The sequence below is a fragment of the Odontesthes bonariensis genome, chromosome 3 (assembly GCF_027942865.1).
Source record: "Odontesthes bonariensis isolate fOdoBon6 chromosome 3, fOdoBon6.hap1, whole genome shotgun sequence".
Taxonomy (NCBI): domain Eukaryota; kingdom Metazoa; phylum Chordata; class Actinopteri; order Atheriniformes; family Atherinopsidae; genus Odontesthes; species Odontesthes bonariensis.
This window is the reverse complement of record NC_134508.1, coordinates 39,588,698-39,611,453: the sequence shown is the minus strand read 5'-3', so window position 1 is coordinate 39,611,453 and position 22,756 is coordinate 39,588,698. Positions and strand designations below refer to the sequence as shown.

The following is a 22,756-nucleotide window of genomic DNA, read 5'->3' as shown; positions in this document are numbered from 1 at the left end:
TTTCCTGTATATAATCTGTTTTTAGACCTCATTTAACCAATACTCAGAGCTCTGATGACCTTTATAATATAACCAACTGACCACTTTATTATGTACACCTTGTTAGTAAAAGGTTGGTCTTGGATTTTGTCACCTCGGCTGTTTGAATAGTTGTACCAAGCGAGTAAGAAAAACAGCGCATTGAGAATGATTTAAATGGATGCATCCATGGATATTAAAAGAAAAACTACTGTAATGTAAATTTTATTAGTAAAAACATTTAGTAACCTCAAGGCTACAACCTGCAAGATCGTTGTGACAAACAAAGATGGTTGATTTTTATACATTAAATAACATCAAAACAAATCACGACATGGTTTGAATAGTTAGATGTGATTAAATAATATTTAACCTGAGGGTTGGATGATATGGCCTTAATGTACCTATGAAATCACAATCCCACAGAATACAGGTTCTGGTAGTTATACGAAATAGCAAAACTTGAACACATTCAAATATGGTGATACAAATTCTAAAACATATACATAAACTGCACTCGTCCATTCAGTCACCATAGCGAACGTTACTTAGAAGAAATTAAAGGTTGTTAATGGCACGAGTCATGAAACGTGGTTCGTACCAGTGTACGTCAGCCCAGCCCAGTATGACAATACTGGGCTGGGCTGACGTACACTGGTACTCAAACCAAAAGTGTGGAGCAAAGAAAAACAATATGAGAAGACTCATTACAGCGCCATACAAGTCGAGCATTACAACTAATAAGTCCTTACAAGTCATACATGTTGGAGTCTGTTAATTTCAAAAAAGACTAATTTAATCTAAGAGATTATATCCTCCTACTTTTTAACACAATATAATACCCTTGGGTACAGTAGAGTGAACCCAGAACAGCTGCCGTGGTAAAGTCTATAAGCTGTAAACGGTAATAAATCATAAAAGTCAGCTTAAACACTCATAGTGATTCTGTGGGTGATGAGTCAAGGCGTGTTTCTGTTAAGTGTTTTAAACAGATGTGGCCTCTGAATTACACTGCATTTCGATATTTCTCCTTTGCCATCTTTATTCGGAGGAACTCAATTTCTAGGTTGAGCTTCTCCCTCTCCAGCAGCAGGTTTCCTCTCTTCAGCTCGAGCAGATTCTCACCCGATAGAACAAGCCCCCCCGCACAATCTTTCAGACCTGCAGTGGGGAAAAAAAACAAAAAAAACTCAATCCACTGAGCCCTGTAGCTACATCAGTGCAGAGCAGGAAAGTTTAATTTTTTAAAGGATAATCACACAGCAAGTTCCTCCTAAAACCATGTCTTCCAGCAAGAAATGTTTTTAAAAATGCAATAAAGGAGGCAACCAGCAGAGAACCTGGAAGTTTATGTTCTCAGGCAAGTAGTAATTCACCACACAACATGCTCTAAATTTGTTTAATGAAACCAAACTGGCGTGGTGCAGAGGCGTATTCCATTGCATAAGGACCTAAAAATTTAAGCATTGTCGAGTAATTAGGAAGTAATATATCTTAGCAACAATAATGTTGGTTATTAGTTGTTGAATATGGCTTTTATGAATGCCAAATTGAGCCTTGAGATGTCCAGACAATATGTCAGCTATCTGGAAGGATTTTTGAAATCAGGCAGAAAAATGTGACAGCTAAATAGACAAGAAAATGGGAGAAGAAGCAGGGGAAGCAAGGTTGTGTTTGTACATTTTTTCTCCTTCATTTTGAAGACATATGTATCCACATCTTTCTCTCATTGAATAACGGATGGAGATTTAAGGCTTAATCATCTGTCAATAACAAAATAAGAATACATTCCTGTTTCTGCTACCGGCTGGCTGTGGGGGTTCAGCAGCTCAGAGGTTACCATAGGTCAACTTTGCTCATCCAGATGTGTTTGACTGCTCACTAAAAACCTTGCTGCACTGTGTGTCGAAACAAAGGAGTTAATGTGTAATTTTAGCTTGTTTCTTGGCACATTTTCACACCATTAGGTCCAACTGTAGCTTTCTCGTAGTATGTTGGGTATCATTTCCTTCGTGGGCGAGTGTTGGGAATATTCCTTTAATCTTTACAGGGTTTTAATTTCACTTAGTGGAAATTACATTATCCTTCTTGTAAGCTGCATTGTTTTTACTACATTCTATAAACAACCCAACAAATGTAATTATCATTAATTTAAAAACTTGTTTATTATGAGCATAAGTACAGCTCACCGTACTATTCATCTGATGTCTCAGTCAATGACTTCAGCTCCACCTCCACGGGATAATGGTCGCTCACGTTCAGTGTCTGAAATGATGACATAAAAACCTATTTATTGATTTATGAATGCTTTGTGAGCTCTTCCATAAGTCTCAATGAATGCTGAACAAACCAGACACAATTACACAGACAGTTAAACAGCTGATCTTGGGACGAAAGATGTGATGTTGCTACATTAAAACAACATTGAATAATAATTTTAAAGGACCACAGACCTGCTCATCAGTGAGTCCGTATTCCGACTGGAAGTTGAAGGGTTTGGCAGAGTCTGGAACGACGGCGTGCAGCATGTCATCTCCGTAGATCACAATCCTGAATCGACAGACACCACATGTTTTCAACACATTTTACACATTGCCATTAAATACATTGCTCTCTCATGCTTGAGGGTAAACTCCCATTTCAGCAGCCACTGTTAACATGATAAAAACCTCAAGTATGTAAACGAATATGGACAAAAAATGAACTCAAACTGCAGCCTCACCAACAGCAGGAAAGTGTCAGACTGAATCTTTGAGCACACTAATGTGCCAACTGGTCATGGGAGATTCTTTTTCAACCCTTTCTATTTAAATGGCGCTCTCTGCTTTCCATCTGTATGTGTTACCTGTCGTACGTGTGGTTATTTCCCATGCTCGCTGTGGTGTCCACGTCATCTCCAATCAGCCAGTGGAAGTTCTTGTCGCTGCGGATACGGATGTTCTTCATGTCTCTCTGGGAAACGTACGAGCCATCTGCATTGAAGTCGCCCAGGATCATCACGTTCTGCCGCACAGAGGGGCAGGTCAGTAACACTCACAGAGAGCCAACATGCATCAACAGGTTGTGATCTTCCCATCTAACTCTGCATAACACAGCAAACACTTTTTATTTGTTTACTTGCTGACCTGCTTCATATGAGGAGAAACTACTCGTGAAAGATGGTTAAACATTTTTGTAATTGTTACAATTTGATATAGTTTCAATGGGACAGCTGTTGGAACAGTGGTGCCACCACTTCTGGGGGATAAAGTTCAAATAACTCCAACATGTGTCCACTTGCATGTCCAGTTACATCTAATTCTGTTTATCTTTTATTTTTAGATTTTAAAACATTATTCTATATGATTATCCACAACTTATGGACGGTACAGAAAATTCAATGTTATTCCAAGTATTTATCCATTATTTTCAGCTGTAATGACTGTTTTACACATCTGCTTCTGTATTCTCATTCTGTGTTGTTACACTGGAGGAGCCAGACAGAGGCACAGAGGCCCAGAGGCCCACCCCGCCTGCAACCCTGTATTGGATTAAGCGGCCATTGAAAATGGACAGATTGATGTATGTTTCTTTTTAAAATTAAAGCTGCAGTCGGCAAGTTTTCAAAATTGCGAGTCTAAAGTCGGAAAATTCGAACTGACACAACTTTTAGGTCCCTCCCCCAACCTCTAACAAGCTCCGAATCGCCCCCCAAACCCCTCCCCCTCTGTGGACGAGATGTGCACGTGAGTTCACACCAGTGTGAGCGCACACAAGCTGGGGCAGACTCACGCTCAGCAGCGTGTGCACAAGCTGTGATTGACAGGTAGGATTCCTCCACCGTAACTTGATTGGTTAAAAACAGCCTGGAGCGCTCGGTTTTTGTAAGCATGATTACAGGCTTCAGAGGGAGCTACAGATTTCGTTATTTTTCCTAAACAGCCTATTTAATATTCTACTTCCAGAATCCCATGACAGTTCAAGCTAATACGACTAAAAAAAAGTTGCCTACTGCCGCTTTAAGAAAACAGTTATTTCAGTGCTTCGGGATTGGAGGTGGGGTGAAGATGGAGTGGGATATTGGATTGTGTTAAGAGTGGAGAGGTATATTGTTGTTTTTTTTCAACTATTTATTGTTTCCATTGTAATTTTTTTCATCATTTTTTGCATTTACACCCCGTAAAGTAATTTGTGCTACATTCAGTTAGTATGAACAGCTACTTATAATAATAATAAATAAAAAGTTTCTAGATGCAACCCTGTTCTCCGCGTGTATGTGTGGGTTCTCTCCGGGTACTCCGGCTTCCTCCCACCATCCAAAAGCATGCATGTTAGGTTAATTGGTGTCTCTAAATTGAGTGAGTGTGAGCGTGTGTGTGGTCATTTGTCTCTGTGTGCCCCTGTGATGGACTGGCGACCTTCCCAGGGTGTACCCTGCCTTTCGCCCAATGAAGGCTGGCATAGGCTCCAGCCCCCCCCATGACCCTATAGTTGGATTAAGCGGGTATAGAAGATGGATGGATGGATGCAATTCCAGCACAATGACACAATGAGGAGCTCTCTGATGGACTTTGTCATTGTTTGGTCCTGCTGAGATCCTGGGATCTTTTATTTTATTTTTAGCACTGTCAGTGCCACTGGTGAGGTGGTGTCCTTACATCGGTGCTCCACCTCTTCTTGATGTGCAGGAAGACATCGTAGAGTTCGTCCAGCTCCTTCTCTGAGTCCTCAGGTTTGGTGTGAACTGGGATCATCACTAGATCCTTCAGCACTAAGGTGGGGGCACAAACAGACAGACATTTAATTTACAATTAAATGAAGACAAAACTGAGATAATTTTGTTTATAGAGAATAGGGTCAGCATTGGTAAATATCTTGAGACTCGGGCCCTTACAATCACTGACCAAGTTCATAACCTCGGAGTGTTGATAGACTCAGATCTGACTTTCAGCAGCCACATCAAAGCTGTCACCAAGGCAGCTTTTTACCACCTCACTAACATCAACAGAATTAGAGGTTTCTACTCCCAAAAAGACCAGGAGAAACTCATCCATGCATTCATCTCCAGTAGACTCATTTACTGTAATGCTCTTTTAACTGGACTTCCCAAAAAGAGCGTTAAACATCTGCAGCTCATCCAGAACACTGCTGCTAGAGTTTTAACCCGGACTAAGAGATCTGAACACATCACACCAGTTTTAAAATCTTTACTCTGGCTTCCAGTCAGTCACAGAATAGATTTTAAAAGGCTGCTGATGGTTTACAAATCCCAGAACGGTTTAGGCCCAAAATACATCTGTGATATGTTCAGAGAATATAAACCCAGCAGAGCTCTTAGATCCAAGGACTCAGGTCAGCTGGTCCAGTCCAGAGTCCAGACTAAACACGGAGAAGCAGCATTTAGCTGTCATGCTGCAAACAAGTGGAACAAACTGCCAGTGGAGATTAAACTTTCACCAAATGTAGACTTTTTCAAATCCAGGTTAAAAGCATTTGCACGGTATCTTTTAACTTATCTAGACTGTTGCTTGTTTTGAATAATTTCAATTCATTTTAATTATTTTCTTTGTTTCTCTTTATGTTCTATGTTCTCTATGTATTTTTAATGCTTCTTCCACTACTCGCTGCAATGCTTTTATTTTATGTAAAGCACTTTGAATTGTTTTGTACATAAAATGTGCTACAAATAAACTTGATTTGATTTTTATTAATGCATACATCCTTTCAGACATTACATTTACCTAAATTAATTTCCTGGAAGTTCTGTACCCTAATCTTAATCATAACTGCATAGTGCCTTACTCTAAACCCACTGTAGGGGTTTCCTGCTGGAAATTTACTCTTAGTAAGTTGTTTTTCTTTTGCATTTTTCTCTTTCGCCCCTCTGTGGAAACAAGTTTTATTTTACATAGCCGACAGATCTCCTCTCACCTGTATTCAGGCATCTGAACCGCAGGATGTAGGGATCTCTTGCGAAAACATCCCCTCCCTCAGTCAACTCATCATCGAACTGATGGGAGCCCACCAAGTCAACCAGGTCATCTCTGCACATGCACACACAGACACACACTTATAAATCAAGTTGACAAATTTTGATTCTGCAAATTTCAGACTGAAGGTCTATGTTCATATGTTTTATTTAAGTGTGCTGTGGTTTTAAAATAATCTAATCCGGAATCTTTTGTGTCTAAATGATAACTCTCTGACAACAGGTAACAAATTGTAGAGGTATATGGATACATACATATCATATGGATGCATATAGATCCATATACTAAGTTTAGATATTGTCACTTGATTTTATTTTACTCAGCTGTATTATGTTCATTCAGGATTTTGCCCTAAAATCACAGATATCACCACTTCCTTGTTGCTCTCTGAACCTGTGAGAGCTTGTAAATTGCAGCAAGAGATAGTTTGCCACATTTTAATGTCAAAATCAATTTAAAACAATTGCTACTAACCAAAGTGTTGTAGGTTAAAAACAGCGATCGATAATAGCAAATAGTATTGGGTATTGTAGAAATGGATATTTTCGACAGCAGTGGTGAGACATTCATCACTTCTGGCTCAGAGGGTTTTGATCCCTGGCCTCTGCAGTCCACATATGGAAGAGTCTTTGGGCAAGATGTGTTATAAATGAAAGTGACTGTGGCTTAAATGTAGTCAATTTTCCATTCCTGGTTAGCGAGCGGCAAAGATTCCCTGTCATATCCAACATTCTTCTTTAAATAAAATAATTTATCAGTATTTGTGAGCCAGACTGACTGACATCCTGTCCTGATGAACAGTCGGAAAGTCGGAAAACTTCCCACTTCTGCTAATGACCTCTCACCTGTACAGGAACATGAACTGCTCCTTGTAGCGTGTTCGGCCCAGACGAGTGCTGATTTTCAATGTGTAGTGATGTATACTGTTGGAGCTGAACGGACAGACGTGACAGAATCATAATTAATAATAAAGAATCATCCCTTTCGGACTCAACGGATAAATATCGGTCATTAAATATTGGCTATTTCAGTCAAGCAATTCTTTTTAATATTATTTAGCTCCATCTTTGTGTCAAAATATTAAACGTGAATGTTTCCAAGCTAGACTTTCTCATGAGTCGGATGTTAAATGTTTTCCACAGTTTGAACAAGTTAAGACGTAAAACTGACGTAAAACATTATGAAATTTGTTTTTAGCTCACAGTACCTTTCCCAAAGCTACTAATTATGTGATGATTATGTGATGATAACAACCCCACCTCCTTTAGTTTCTGGGCTGGCTCTTTGTCTTTGTGTTTTGGTGTTGCAGTTGCCCAATAGGCATGGTTAGATTGTTGGGCCTGGTGTTCCAGTATAAAGGACTCCTTTTTACTCCCATTTACTATACACACTTTAATCTAATCTTGGTTTCTTGTTGCCACACAACAGCTCATCTCTTACGTTCACATTCATGTATGCAAGCACTACTGCTTAACTGATTTTATGCCGTCGTTTTGAGCTGATCATGACATAATAGTGATGACGATGATGATGACAGTGACACTGACTTGTTGAGTGCGTCAATGAAGGTTTTCACAGATTCTCCGCTGACATCCACCACCTCCAGGATCACAATGATGTCATATCGAGACACAATCTGTGAGACAGGAGGAAAATAACCTCAGTTTACCAAAAATAAAAACCAAGTCTCAGATCTGGATTCTCAATGTTAACACATATTTTATTATTTCAATAATTGGTGAATTAATCTGCATTATCAGAAATGGACTAGTTGATTAATCCATAAAACAAGCAGATTAAGAAGCAATGAAAAGAGTCAGTACAAGAATTTTCCAAGACCATGTTCCCATTTACTGCCATCGCTGTTAGAGTTTTATCTTTCAAAGGTATGTGATCACTATTCTGTTGCAATGTTTGGGGCTTTTTATTTACAGAGGAACAAAAAGTTTTTGTTTTTTTTAATCCTCTGCCTGACAACAAGCCAAAGCAGTCGTCTTAATGTAAAAAAGGTTTTAATGAGAACAAGTGACAAAAAATGGAAAAATATGGAACTTTGAAGCATTTACAGAGTGCCTAGGCCCATCTGAGTCTACTTGAGCGTATATATGGAGGAGGGATTCGTTCCCCAGCTGCAGTTTCTGGGTGTGTTCAACTGGCTTTTAGTGATTTTATTTAGTCAATCTAACATGTTTACATGTGTTTTAAAAGTCCATTTTCATGTTTTCATGTAAAAGGTGCTTAGTGTGGTGAGATCAGAAGCTGTTACCTTAACCAGAATATTAAGGACATCTGGGTCTGACACTTTGCTTCTCCCAAACTTCTGGATGTTAAACGCTGCAATTTTCATGGCGGCTACAGGAGGAAAAAACAGATACAGAGAAAGAATATATATATATAGATATTTTTTGCATACTTCAAAGTCTGTCTCTGAACGTGCACAATCATGTGGTTTCATTGTGTGAGTGTGTAAGTAGGCAGCAATTATTTGTTAACAGATCAAATCAAAGCTCACAGCTTCTCAAATCAGTTCCCCTGAGGCATCTGTAAGAGATTACAGAGTAAACGCTGCAGCCAGGGGCTCATTTGTTTGTCTCTTTTAGTGTAAGCATCAGGACATCGTAGATAACAAGGTATTAAAATGAGGTAAATACAACCCCAGATGAACAAAGGTACATGACTTATTACACTGTGTCATTTTTCCTCTTAATCTTGACGTCCACCCCATGATTCACCAGCTTATAGAACCACCTTTAGCAGGAAATAACTTTAAGTAATAGTTTTCTGTATGATGTTATCAGTCTCTCACATTGCTATGGGGGAATTCTGACCCACTCTTCTTTATGTCACTTCATTGATGTTTGCAGCATTTGTTTACACAGCTCTCGTAAGATCTTAGCTTTGACGGGATCGTTGCAACACATTCAGCTATTCTGATGATGCTGTGTGTTTGGGATCGTTGTCCTGTTATCTATTTTTGCATCATTTTGTTGAATGTTAGTTGTACTTTGTGTATTTTTTGTTCATTTTTGGGGGTGAATTATGAAATCTAATTTGCAGAGTTTTGTTGATCCTAATTTGTGAAGAAAACAACCACTTTTATGTTAATACGGCCACAATTTACGCACGGTCATTGATTTATTAGTTCAGGAGGAACACCTATAATTAGCATTTTTACTCTACATTTTATCTAAGGTTCAAGTTAACAGCATTAGCTTTGCGTCTCTGTTTAAAAAGGAATTTATCAAATGAATTAGCTCTCTAAATTCTTTCTTCTTTTGAGGTTACTCAGTGGTTCTACATGATGACATTAATTCGATTATAGCTATAGTTGGGTTATGCTCCTTATATGAGAAAGGGTAATTATCCTTGAATATATGGCGGTGAATGAATCGAATCATAGGCACAAAGCATGTCATACTCAGATACAATAGATGGCGCTGTACCCATTTCAACTATTGCTAACAGAGCCACTTCCGGTTGACCTCTTCACCACCAACAACAACAAACTCAGGCATACGAGAAAGATGGCGAACGAAGAGCAAGATAAAGCTACGTCCCTCTACATTTCGTTTTGTGGTGAGCTGGTTATTCCACAAACGTGATGCACAACGGCGCATTCTCCATCGCGTTGTTCGGTCTTAATCCAATCGCGAGTAACCCGATCCGATTCCGGTGTACAGTATACATGAACTTAATAACTCAGTCTTATTGGAATTTAGCCCTTGATCCCTTAATCATTTTTACAGTGCCATGTAACCCCACTGAGTGTTTCAGCAGATTAGGGAGGACTTGTTCTAACAGGTTGAGTCACCGTTGTGACATAGTCCTTTCCCCAAATTCCACACCTCAGACTTGACAGTGCCTTCCTGAAGAAATCTGCTCTTCCCCACAGTTGACAAACCTGTGTTAACTTAGCCTCTGCTCACCTGTTAGACTTTGTCTTAATACATACTTTGCTCACTAACTTCAGAGCAAATATCACCGCAGGCAGGAGAGCAGACAAACTGCATCCCAAAAAGTCAAACTTTTCCTGCATGATTACCTCCTATCATGCTACAGAAGCCTCAGACTGCACAGAAACTCATTTCCAGTGATGTATTGAGTATTGAGTGACTGGCTAAAAGCTTTAGACTTTTCGTGTGCCTGTACTTGCCTATTTTAGCTACATTTTTTTATACAACATCTTTGCTCAAATTTAAGAGGCAGCAATTCTTTTGTGTGTATTTTGAACATACTGTACGCAAACCACCAACATTACAATGCCCAGCTCACAGTAGTGTATTTGATTTTAATTCTGTTTGAAAATCTAGCAATAGAATCCAAACATTTGGGAAGACTTTTTTACAAAATATGTTAAATTATATTTTGTGGGCCGAATTGATTAACTGAGATGACAAGGAGCAGATCCAGCGGTACGGGAGCTTTAGTTTGTGTTCTCCACTCTGGTCACCTGTTGTCTGTCTGCTGTCAGGTGACTCAGAATACCAAGGTAATTCTCTGGTAAAGTATTTGCGTGTGTGGTGTGGAAGTCGTCCAACAAGTTTATGTTGTGATTGGTAGATGCTGCAGCGGAAAACATCCCCAGGAAGCCAACACAAACGCAGCGTGATGTCGTAAACTCTGGTATCGCATATCAATGTTGTCTCGACTAGTTTTGCTTCTTAAAAGTTGTTTGAGAAGTTTGTTCTTCTGAAATCTACGTGTTCATTATTGGGTGTCATACAAGAAACATCTTGTTTACTTTTACTGCAGACAGTAAAATGTCAGACCCACAGCATACTGTTTTCATTTACAGACTTTTGATATTCATTTCATCATTAAAGATGATTTTTTTTGCTGTATTTTCACTTCTCAGATATATATATCCAGGTTCGGTTTTGGCCCCTGACCCCAAAGATCCCAGTTAGTCTTTTTTTTTACAACCATATTCAAAAATCATAGGGAAAAGTTAGATAAAATAGAAAAATTACAGCTTTATATATATATTTACTTTTGGAGTGCAGCAATAACTGCTTATCAGAGGCTACTTGTAAAAAGCAAACTGTAAACAAATACTGTATCAATATCAACCAGAGGGCTCAGGGTGGAAAGTTCCACTCTCATTAGTGGCTGATGCTTAAACTGCAGCTAAATGACTTCCTGTTTGTTAAGAAAAGAAAAACAGTGCAAGAGTGAACATGACACAGAAGCAGTCTTATTTTCCCATGTTTTTCTCTTCTTTTCATATTTCTTGAAAGCCACAAGCCTAATTGAAGCCATTTAATCTGTTAAAACTGACATTACATTTATCTCAAACTAAGTTTGGATGATAAACAACTACAGAATGTGAGTCTCCTGAAATCCACTACTTTATACACATTAGAGGCTTTTTAAGGTCAAAGTCAAATATCTATCCAAGGTAATGAGACTTCTTTATTTTTCACATTTATATCTACGATGTAACTAAAGTTTTAATCCGTTGTTGTCTTAATGCAAGTCATCTTCAAGGGAATTTTCATGATTATATCTCAGTTAAAACTGGTTATTTATTTCAAGCTGGTTTGACCTGAGAAGTTTCTCATTATCAGACTAATTTACAGAACATTTTATTACTAAAAACATGAGTCATGGTGTGATATAAGACTATGAAAAGTAAACTTTTAACTCTAATAGGTCAAGAAAATATAATTTTTCGTAATACTTTATAAAAAACACATCACCTCACAGGTGCACGTCTTCAGATCAGATTTTATTCGAGCACGAAGGAATTCTCTGCGGTACATCGAGAGCTGGTACTGACAAGCTGAGAACTATTAGTCCAAACATTTTCACTGTGCAGAGGAGCCGTTGAGATTTAACTGAATAAACATTTCATTTCCTCTGGTGCAACACTCAGAAGATCCCTTTGAATTTTGTTCCATGAGCGCAGCCATTTTCAAACTGGGGGGTGAGTGAAATTTCACATGAAACTTAGATAAACCGATGTGATTTTATTATGGTGCAATACTCAGAGTTTAGAGCTGCTGTCATGCTGTTCATATTTTGGTTGTGGGTTGAGGGCATGGCTGGCATAGTTGTGCAATGGTTTAAGGATAATGTTTGTAGTTCAAATCCCACTTGGAGGCTTTCGGTGTGGGGTTTTCATGCTCTTATAGTCTCATTGTTTTTCCAGGTGACTCTTAATTGGCTGTAGGTATGAGTGTGCTTTGTTGTCTGCCTCTGTGCTGCTCCTGCAAAGGGCCGTGACCCGTCCAGGGTGTACTTTATCTCCCCCATCCCCTATGCCCCAGGGTGGATAGGCTCCATCCCCCAACACCCTGAACCTAACATACCAGGTGTAGAGAATGTACTCTTTTTGGTCTCTGAAAGGTAAAGATTAAATTGTTTCTTAAACTTTAAACCTACTGAAGCTACACCTGTCGTTAGCAGGGACTCTTAGAGATATAAGGGTGTGAAACACTGCATACAAGCAGCAGAAAACTCTTACAAGCAACAGTTGGGAAATTCATGATATTTGTTTGCTATCTCTGAAAAAAAGCTTTGTTTTAGCTTATTTAAGAAAAGCAGGACATGTTTGTTGTTGTTGTTGTTGATTTAATACAATTTATCAATGATGGAACAACAAATACAAGGTAGACTGTTGTATATTAGTACTATAACAGGGACCCTTGTACATCAACAAGTGATATCTGGGTTGATGTAAGGTAATCTGCTTTGCTTTGGACCTTTCCGTTTTTAGTTAGTTAAATAAAGAACAGGAGCTATTTCTCTACCTAAAACAGTTCAACAAAGTTTCAGATCAATACCTGAAACTCACACTCATACTTTCCACCTTATTTTCTTTAAGCACGAGGAGGAGAGGGCTGTTACACTATCTTGCGGCATGTTAAGCCTCTCAGGCATTCAGCTCACTATGAATAGAAAAAAAAAAGAAAGATGTTTCTCACCTGTAGAAGGAGAATCTGATGTTGCTGCTGTTCAAAGGACTTTATACCAGATGTGCTGAGTCAAAGTAAGAATCTCATCAAATGAAGAAGGTGAGGGTAATGGTATAAAGGTCTTTGGCTCACTACCAGAGCAATACATTGTCTGCGAGGGGGCTGAACACCGGCAATGTGATTGGTTAAAGCCAACCAATAGCAGCAGTTGGACAGAGACAAAGAGAGAAAAAAGAAATATGTTCAACAAATATCCCGCCCCGCTGATGTATCCCTGCTGCATAACTTGTTGCACGACTTGTGGCTTTTTGAGGCAGACACACAGTCTCAGAAGCACGACCTAAATGTCATAAAAAAAGTTTGTCTCATACAGGCTGGATGTTTTCAAATTGGACAAATTAGTGGTTATGTGATGGTTTGTGTCTTATGGGCTCTTCAGCAGGAAGTCATGAAGCCACAATGCACTGACACCAACAGGAAATGATTCGTGAACATCAACCCTAAATGTTGAATAAAGACGTAAACAAAAGTCATGTGTGCCTTTGAGATTTGTAGAGTTGGTATGTTTGTACATTGATTCTTTACATGGTAACAGTGGCAACAAAACCTTTAATTTAATCTTTAATTTGTTCATTTCTTTTAACTTTTATTTAACAGACACAAGCACAAAGAAATTATCTCCAGTTTCTTCACTGACCCACTGCATTTTATTAAGATGAAGGCAAAGAAAATTCAACAATCAGCAGATTAATTGGAGAAAGGTGACTATGTCAGGGTTGGACAATAAAGGAGCACTAAACCATAATCCTGGTCGTTCCACACAAAGATGTGTGATGGCTCAATACTTTGTCTCAAAGTAAAAATAAATATTTGCTGTATCAAGGCCAGTTACCCATTCACAATCCCTCAAAACAGGCCCAACTGGCTGTACTCTGTCTTGTCAAAGATTAGTGGAGTTTAACCTATCTGAACCATCTCTAAAACTTGGTTTCGGGATGTAAAACTGAAAGAGTTTGTGTGTTATGACATTACTTTTTGAAAATCACTTTTACCATAAAGTTGTCACCTAACCATTTGTGAAAAAAATTAATTGATTCTGATTATTATTGCTCCAAAGAAATTAAAAAAATGCAGAGAAACCTACTTTTCCTTTGCTTTTTTTTCTCATCACGGGCTGTGGTTAGAGTCGGTCGTCCAATAACTGGAAGGTTGGCGGTTCGATTCCCACTCTCGCCTGGTGGAACTGATAGCTGGAGGGGTGTCAGTCCACCTCCTTGTCACGGCCGAGGTGCCCTTGAGCAAGGCACCGTACCCCCATGCTCCCCGGGCGCTAAATAGCTGCCCACCGCTCCAGGTTGGCATCTGTCTCTGAGTGTGTGACCATGTGCATGTGTGTGTCAACAGGTGCCAACCTGGATGGGTTAAAAGCGGAGGACAAATTTCGTGTGTATGCATGACAATAAATTGGATCTTAATCTTAAAAGGTTAAGATGCTCGCCATTTTATCTGACAGTCAACATTACTATGTAATAATACTATGTATTTGATCTGGAATCCTATCAAACACATCAGTTTAATAACATTTTACTAGTATGTTTTAGAGAGCCAGAATGATATCGTGTTTATTTGAATTATTTTCTCATAGCTGTGAGTATGTGTGTTTTTTTTCCTACAAACCAACACAGCTGAATGAACAGATCCACAGGTGGTGACCTTTTAACCGGGCTTGTACAAAAACATTCTTATCCTTCATTTGGAGTTGTGCCTACCAAATTTAAATAATATAAAGTCAATATTCAGTCTCAGTTTGGCTCTGGATTTTTTGCAGCTGTGTCGGTATGTTCTTTAGATTTTATTGTCATGTACATGCAGGGAAATACACGAAATTTGTCCTCCACATTTAACCCATTGACGTTGGCACCTGTTGAACACACACAAGCACATACACTGGAGCGGTGGGCATTCACAGCGCCCGGGGAGCATGGGGGTAGAGTGCCTTGCTCAAGGGCACCTCAGGTGTGGCAAGGAGATGGACTCCTTCATGCTGTCAGTCCACCAATCTTTTTGAGCAGCGAGAGTGGGAATCGAACCGACAACCTTCTGGTTTTTGGACGACCCACTCTAACCACTGAGTCACAGTATGTGTCTTGTGTGTCACAGAGCTGCAAACAAAACCACAAAGACACTTTGTAGTACAGTTTTTCCAGAGAAAAAGCACGGCTGTAACAGTAAATGGTGCAATAAGACTGAAGAAGGAACTAATATAATAAAGTTGCAACTGTTCAGTTAAACAATGAGCTGATGCTCTTTGATAAGCTCTGTAAAGCTGAATCTAGGGTCCCAGATTCATCGGTACAACTATATATTTTGCATTGTGAGTCTGTTTTTTGTCACTTGATGCATGTGAGCTAAAAAAAATACAGTATATACTTCTGTTTTTCAACCTGTCAGGTAAACTGATACATCACATTGAGAAGCTCCCTGTTAAGTTTCTTAAAATGATTGTTTCTGACTGGTTCTTTGTACTTCATTACCTAATCCAACAGAGCCTACAGATAAACTGCAACAGTACAGTGGATACAGGTGGAACTGCAAACAGGTTTCAACAGGTTAGATTTTCTCTCCATACATGACGAAAGAATAATGCTAAAATAATGCACTTTTTTTGCATAAATTTCCAGTTTTGCACTTGTTTATCTGCTCATAGCGACAGCACTTTTTTAGGATTGTGTTACAGTCATGTTTGGACACAGACTGCTATTGTTATGGAAGAATCATTGCCTGTTGGCGTGACTCAGCAGTCATGCTTTTATCAGTTTTATCTTTATCCTACCCCCATCCTTTTTTTTTCAGATGCCACTCAGACCATTGGTGTGAATGGGTAATTTTCCATTTACAGTGACACAAATAGCTTGCAAGACAAAACTTGTCATGTTTTCTCTGTGCGCCTCCCATGAAAGTTATGTTGACACAATGAGTCAATCTCCAAACAGTCTGGCAACCTGTGTTTAAACAGGTTCTCTTTTAAAACGAAACTGAAATATATAATGATCCCCCTAAGCTCCACCTCTGATATCATCAGACACAAACATGGAAATCCAAGTTCACAGCTCACTGGAAGAGAAGAGCTCTGAGGGATTTACTATGAAATAATCTTCACAACCGAATCAAGAGGTAGAGTAACAGAGAGAACTTGGTCTGCACGGTGGCTTCCTGATATAACGTTCTGCCTCGTGTTTCTAGCTTCACTTAAAGAGAAGATGGCTTCCAGTTCAGAGAGGAATCTGTCGTGCTCCATCTGCCATGACATCTTTAAAGATCCGGTTGTTCTGTCGTGCAGTCACAGCTTCTGCAAAGGCTGCGTGCAGGCCTGGTGGAGGGAAAAACAAATAAATGAGTGTCCAGTTTGTAAGGAAAGACCTCTGAGTGATCCACCTGTTAGTTTAGCACTGAAAAACCTGTGTGAGGATTTCATACGGGAGAAAGATCAGATGTCAGTCTCTGCACGATCTGAGCCTCTCTGCAGTCTGCACTCTGAGAAACTCAAACTCTTCTGTCTGGATCATCAGCAGCCCGTGTGTCTCATCTGTCGAGATTCAAAAGCACACAACAACCACAGATTTAGACCTGTCGATGAAGCTGCACAGGCTCACAAGGAGGAGCTCCAGAATTACCTGAAGCCCTTACGGGAGAAACTGAAACTCTTGGAAAAAGTTAAAGGAAACTGTGATCAAACAGCAAACCACATTAAGGTCCAGACAAGACATACAGAGAGGCAAATTAATGATGAATTCACCAGATTTCACCAGTTTCTACAAAAGGTGGAGGAGGCCAAAATCGCTGCTCTGAGAGACGAGGAAAAGCAAAAAAGTAAAAAAATTAGGAAGAAGACTGAAGTGCTGAGCAGAAACATTGCATCCATTTCAGAAATAATCAGGGCTACAGAGAAGGAGCTGAGCTCTGCAGATGTCTCGTTCCTGCAGAACTACAAGGCTGCAGTAAAAGGAGCTCAGCAGCGCCTCCTGCTGGATGATCCAGAACTGGTCTCAGGAGCTCTGATGGATGTGGCCAAACATGTGGGCAACCTGACCTTTAACATCTGGAGCAAGATGAAAGAGATGGTCTCCTACTCTCCTGTCATTGTGGATCCAAACACAGCTCATTCAGAGTTCATCCTGTCTGACGATCTGACCAGCGTGAGACGTGAGGAGAAACAGAAACTTCCTGACAACCAAGAGAGGCTTGACCTTTGTCTTATGGTTCTGGGTTCTGAGGGCTTTAACTCTGGGACTCACAGCTGGGATGTCGAAGTTGGAGACAACGTGGGCTGGGTCGTGGGGGTGGCAGCAGAGTCTGCCCAAAGGAAGGGAGACATACAGTCTGGATTGTGGCGAATAGGGTTATCTGATGGAACGTATGCAGCTGCAACCCCTTCAGATCCACGCATTGTTCTCCAAGTGAAGATGTTGAGGAGGATCAGAGTTCATCTGGACTATGATAAGGGAAAACTGTCCTTCTCTGATCCTGATTCTGACACACATATACACACTTTCACCCACAATTTCACTGAGAAGCTGTTTCCATACTTTAGCAATAAGATACTAAAGCAACTAAAGATATTACCAAAGAAAGTATCTGTAACAGTAGAGCAGCTTAATCTGAATCCCTGATCATTTCAGGTCAAGATATCTGCTTTTATCTCCATGCATACTTGCTTGATATTTGCCTAAATATAAATGTTTTTTGTTTTTTCAAATACCCAGTACCTCTGTAGGTTCAAACTTTGCTCCTGTAGCCAGTACCAACAGTGATTTCCAATTAAAACAATGATCAGCTTCTTCTTTACAGATATATCTTCTAACAATATATAGTGACTTATTTTTATCTCTAGAGTTGGTGGAAATGTTGACTGATTTAATTTGACTTGAGATCAATTTTTCAATTAATTTCCTGTTATGCCTGGCTGGTAAATATTGGTTGAATAATATTTGTTTTAAGAAAAGTTTAGCTGTTAGATCAATTATTAGCCCTTTTCACACAGATATTATGTGTTATTGTTGTAAAAAAAAACAATAATCTACCACACTAATTCTCTTATTTACGCATACGCATACGCATACGATTCAGTTCTGAGAACCTTAGTTTCATTAACTGTGGTCCTGCATTTTGCCTCTGTACCTTACCAACAGAGCAGTACAGGCACAGCAGTCACTGTGATGAAATTTCATGGCACATTTAGGTCAACACTGAAAACACAGACAGGAAAGATAGAAGCTGGTTCAGAAACCAGCTTTTTCATCATGCACGATAAAAAAAGAAAATATTTTCTTTCATTTCATATAATTCAACAATAATGTATGTTCATTTATGTTTTATGCTGAGCTTTGTATGTTGTGCAGTATCTTTGTATACAGTCATTGCATCAATGACCACATGAGGTCAGCAAAACTATTCTATTTAAAGTCTTACTGTAAACCCCCCGAGACATAGAAGGATCACAGTCTGTTTGTGGTTTGCATGTTCGTCAGTTTTGTTGTCAGGGGTTCATTTAGTTTGATAGAACAGGATAGAATGGGATTTTCTCCCCACCTTTCTTTATGGAAAAATAAAATGTCCCAAACTAAAATTTTTGCAGTGAGATTTTAGCAAAACACTCATTTCTTTGCTGAAGCACGTATTACCACACATACTGCTTTTAATTAAGTACTTTTAACAGTTTTTAATCTGTGGTGGGTTATTTTTTATTACATTGTTGCTGTTACTCAAGTCAATAAATTCATCACAAGTTAGACATGTTCATGTCTCTGTTTCATGTTTTAAACTTTGAGCAACCATGAGTTTGATCATACAGTTATTATTAAGACATTTGCAAGAAGTCAGAACATGAAAAGTAATATGTGTAAAGCTTTAAAGCATGAAAGCAGACCTAAAATCAGTTAGAGATTTTAGATCTGATTGTGACAGTCAGTCACAATCAGATCAATCATGATTTACCAAGATTTATCAATCAATCATGATTTACCAAGAAACCAACACTGGTAATGGAAAAATTACCTATATACAAGGACCTCTTACTAGAAAACTAAAAAAGATCAAAAACAATTATTGTCAACAGCAGCCTCAAAGTCAGTCTCTGGATAGTTTTAAAATTTTGACCCACATCTTTTTTTCTTCATCAGGTGTTTCTTATTGTTACTGTAGAAGTGTCAGTTATGATTTAGCCTGTGGATTAAACTGGGTTAACAATTTAGATTAGACTAATCAAACAGAGAAGTTCAGAGTTGGCCAACAGGAGAGACCTAAAACATCTTTGTGAGGCTGGACTCAGATCATAAACTAACCGCTCTGGATGATCAGCCTTCCTGTCATGACATTAGGTTTCATTTCCTTTCTAAATGTGTACAGTGTGTGTGTGTGTGTGTGTGTGTGTGTGTGTGTGTGTGTGTGTGTGTGCGTGTGTGTGTGTGTGTGTGTGTGTTTATGTCTGAATAAGTCAGCATGTCTTGTAAGTCTAATAAGAAGGAAATCTCGTCCTTTCATTGCAAGTCCACACGTCAAAAGACTCCAGCGGTGAGTGAGATTTTCTCTCCTGATTTTAGAAGATTGATGACAGAAAAACTGGAATGTTACAGATAATAATCTCAGTCTTTGATCATCTATCTGCAGCACCTTTGCGAGTTGTATTTTTTAAAGAAATTAGATAATTGAACAACTTTTTCATTATTGAATAGAATTTTTTATTTTCTTCTAATTACTTTTTACATTTTAGAACAGCTTGTAAAGATTTAATGCAGATGGAAAGTTCATAAATCATCTTTAGCTTTTGTTCTTTTACGGCACAATATAGCAAAACTGTAATGAAGTACACGTATGTCGTCTTTGATTTACTTAGGTGATTTCTGTTAATCAGACAGGACTAAGTTCAAAGAATAGTTTTATATATTCTGTGTTAGCAGTGTTACCCTACATGGAGGGTAATTGTATGTTGATTATCAAAATACAAAGAACAAATATTTTCAATATCCCACATAGTTTCTTATCTTTTTATTGGATTAATCTTATATTATCATCATCACTATCATCATTTTTTGTATTCGACATCATTAGTTGTTAACTTTTGGACCATGGGGAGTTATTGTTATGGCCTGGAGGTCCTGGTGGGCGTGGCCTTGTTGCTGTCAACTGTCCAAAGTGACGTGGGCTGCAAAGGATCGGACGGCCATGCAGGAGCGATTGGAGCGCCTGGTAGAGACGGATGGTCTGGGGATAAGGGACAGAAAGGAGAGCCAGGTAACATCCTCCTTCACTTATGTCTCAGAGCAGATGTATCATTCTGCAGATTTATATTCAAATTCCGCTTGTGTGAGACGGTTAAAATGCACTGAAGACCAAACACCAAATAGCAGACATGATGATGCAGAATCATGTGTGTTAGGTTTGGCTCTCTGAAGTTGGTGTGGAACAAAAAAACTGAGCAAAGGGATAGTGAATATAGACTAAAACTAGACTAAATTGTGGCAACTTGTCAGTTTATTTTGTGTTAACAGCATGTTTTTGCAGGTAAATCAGTTTAATCAGTGTGGTCCTTGTCTTCAGCCGAGAAGCCCAATGGCCCGGTGGATCCAAGTGCCCTGGTGAAGCTAAAGGGCGAAATGGGGAGTCAAGGTGCACAAGGGCCGATGGGTCCTAAAGGTTTCCGTGGTGATTTGGGCGCGGCTGGTCTCCCTGGTATGACCGGTCCCCCCGGTCCAGATGGGAAAAGTATCAGCCAAGGTAAACACAACATTACAGTCTACCACATAACCCTCATGCTAACATAAAGGTTTAGATGTCTGACAGAACACACAACAAAGCAGAGATTTATCTCAGTTTACCTTAAACCTAGGAGTGTTTATCTGCTAAAGACTGACCATACACTCAAGACAATAACATTGGGCAAAAGCAAAAATCTCATCACGTCTCTGTTTATTTCAACAGGAAAAGCTTCCACTAGTCAGGACCAATCGGCCTTCTCTGTGATTCGGACTGATACCAGATATCCTTCCTACGGCCAGGTTCAATCAAACGTTTCTAGACCTGAAACCCAACCTTTTTTGAATGTCCAATGCTCATATTCATCATGTAAAGATAATAGATAAGATACAATACGATAAGATAAGATACCATATAATAAGATGCAATAAGATATGATAAGATAAGAGAAGATACAATAAGATAAGATAAGATACAATAAGATAAGATACGATATGACAAGATAAGATACATTAAGATAAGATGCAGTAAGATACCATACCATACCATATAATAAGATAAGGTACAATAAGATAAGATACGATAAAATAAGATTCAATATGATAAGATAAGATGCAATAAGATAAGATACGATGAGATAAGATACGATAAGATAAGATGCAATAAGATACGATGCAATAAGATATGATACAATAAGATAAGATACAATAAGATAAGATGCAATAAGATATGATACAATAAGATAAGATACAATAAGATAAGATGCAATAAGATACGATACAATAAGATAAGATAAGATACGACAAGATAAGATGCGATACGATACGATACGATAAAATAAACATTTATTCTTCACATAAGGGGAAATTTCAAAAAGCAAAAGAGTAAAGAATTGCACACAGTACTGGATATTATAAACGTGGAAAGTATAACAAAAAAATTATTAAAAAACAGTAAAAAAACATTATTATTAAAGACAACTGAAGTAAAATATATACGTATGAATAGAAATGTAATATAACACATTATTTACAAATGCGGTTATCTGTCAGGTGGAGGATTGTTATTGTAATGTATTTACATATACAAGCATATGGAAATGTATATTTGTATATGTGCATTTTACCTATACACATAAGATATTGAAACATACAGTGATGTAAGCTCATTCATGCTTGTTTGTGTCACTGTGGTTCCATCAGAAAATAACGTTCCAGAATATTGTGGTCAACAACCCCGGTGATTTCAAGAACACAGGTGAATTCATCTGCAGAGTATCTGGTGTTTATTATTTCACCTTCCACTCTGTTGCCAAGGTAATACATCCCAGTCTGCTGCACTTCTTTAGTGTAGATGTTTGACACCAGTATATGTTCAACTACTCTCTACCTAAAAATTTAAGCTTGTTTTGGATCTGTAACCATCCGCTTCAGTTCTGTTTTATTGTTGGGATGTATGTTTGTAGGTCAGCATGTGCCTGGCTATAGCCAGTGACTCTATGAATGACAAGCTGGGATTCTGTGATTATCACAAGGGAAGGCCTGTTGAACAGGTCAGTGTCTGAGAGGCTTTTGTGATTGCTTAAAAGGCCAATCAGCGCCACTGTTTGAAAGCGATATGATGCCTTGATATCATTAACTGCATTTGGTTTCAGGTGCTGTCAGGTGGCGCGCTCTTACAGCTGACAGCAGGACAGAAGGTTTGGCTCGAGTCAGTTAAGGACACGCAGTCAGATGCTGATCCACGAGACACCCAAGCCAAGCAGATCATCTTCAATGGCTTCCTGCTCTTCTTAACTCAAGAATAAAGTTAAACTGTACACTCATTCTGCAATGCTTTCAAATCTCTGATATCAGATGTAATTTCTGAAAAACAATCACTGTTTCACGTTACCCTGATATTTGTATGTTTTGGATTTGTACTGATTTGTTGACTTCATACTGACTCCTGTAAACATTCACTGAATGCTGACTCTGGAATTAAAGATGATCTTTTAGTATGGGTGCTGTATGTTTGGTAAAATTAATTTATGTAGTCATTGATGCAATTGTAGCTTTCATAATCTCAAACCTTTTGCCATTGTTTATGTTCTTATGACGT

At 38.7% G+C, this 22,756-nt stretch overlaps 3 protein-coding genes across 5 annotated transcripts; 2 read left to right on the top strand and 1 right to left on the bottom strand.

Moving 5' to 3' along the window:
- Positions 1–655: 655 nt before the first annotated feature.
- Positions 656–13,043, bottom strand: dnase1l4.1 (deoxyribonuclease 1 like 4, tandem duplicate 1). Of its 3 annotated transcripts, none has more exons than XM_075461805.1 (10): positions 12,914–13,043; positions 8,254–8,339; positions 7,535–7,623; positions 6,833–6,919; positions 5,929–6,041; positions 4,656–4,768; positions 2,864–3,021; positions 2,472–2,568; positions 2,213–2,283; positions 656–1,179 (listed from the first exon to the last, which is right to left on the bottom strand). In XM_075461805.1, coding segments are annotated over exons 2-10 (810 nt in total). In that variant the 5' UTR covers positions 8,335–8,339; positions 12,914–13,043; the 3' UTR covers positions 656–1,178. The 3 variants fall into 3 exon arrangements, with proteins under 3 accessions (XP_075317920.1, XP_075317919.1, XP_075317921.1); XM_075461804.1 differs by having other exon boundaries at positions 2,208–2,283; positions 12,914–13,042; XM_075461806.1 differs by lacking the exon at positions 6,833–6,919 and having other exon boundaries at positions 2,208–2,283; positions 12,914–13,041.
- Positions 13,044–15,919: 2,876 nt separating this feature from the next.
- LOC142377938 (zinc-binding protein A33-like) lies at positions 15,920–18,656 on the top strand. Its single transcript, XM_075462275.1, has 2 exons — positions 15,920–16,078; positions 16,148–18,656. Exon 2 carries the CDS (start codon positions 16,165–16,167, stop codon positions 17,572–17,574), a length of 1,410 nt encoding a protein of 469 aa, XP_075318390.1. The 5' UTR covers positions 15,920–16,078; positions 16,148–16,164; the 3' UTR covers positions 17,575–18,656.
- A 714-nt stretch (positions 18,657–19,370) lies between these two features.
- LOC142377562 (complement C1q tumor necrosis factor-related protein 2-like) lies at positions 19,371–22,655 on the top strand. The gene is made up of 7 exons (XM_075461802.1): positions 19,371–19,474; positions 20,012–20,194; positions 20,501–20,677; positions 20,882–20,958; positions 21,859–21,972; positions 22,122–22,208; positions 22,311–22,655. Exons 2-7 carry the CDS (start codon positions 20,029–20,031, stop codon positions 22,461–22,463), a joined length of 774 nt encoding a protein of 257 aa, XP_075317917.1. The 5' UTR covers positions 19,371–19,474; positions 20,012–20,028; the 3' UTR covers positions 22,464–22,655.
- The last annotated feature ends 101 nt before the right edge of the window (positions 22,656–22,756 follow it).

Excerpts from the sequence above, each read along its gene's own strand:
- dnase1l4.1 (XM_075461805.1), bottom strand. The coding sequence starts at position 8,334 with ATGAAAATTGCAGCGTTTAACATCCAGAAGTTTGGGAGAAGCAAAGTG. Across the intron at positions 6,042-6,832 it reads CAGTTCATGTTCCTGTACAG|AGATGACCTGGTTGACTTGG; the intron begins GTGAGAGGTCAT and ends GTGCATGTGCAG. Across the intron at positions 3,022-4,655 it reads AGAAGAGGTGGAGCACCGAT|AACGTGATGATCCTGGGCGA; the intron begins GTAAGGACACCA and ends TCTGTGCGGCAG.
- LOC142377938 (XM_075462275.1), top strand. The coding sequence starts at position 16,165 with ATGGCTTCCAGTTCAGAGAGGAATCTGTCGTGCTCCATCTGCCATGAC.
- LOC142377562 (XM_075461802.1), top strand. The coding sequence starts at position 20,029 with ATGGGGAGTTATTGTTATGGCCTGGAGGTCCTGGTGGGCGTGGCCTTG. Across the intron at positions 20,195-20,500 it reads GGGACAGAAAGGAGAGCCAG|CCGAGAAGCCCAATGGCCCG; the intron begins GTAACATCCTCC and ends CCTTGTCTTCAG. Across the intron at positions 20,959-21,858 it reads GATATCCTTCCTACGGCCAG|AAAATAACGTTCCAGAATAT; the intron begins GTTCAATCAAAC and ends TGGTTCCATCAG.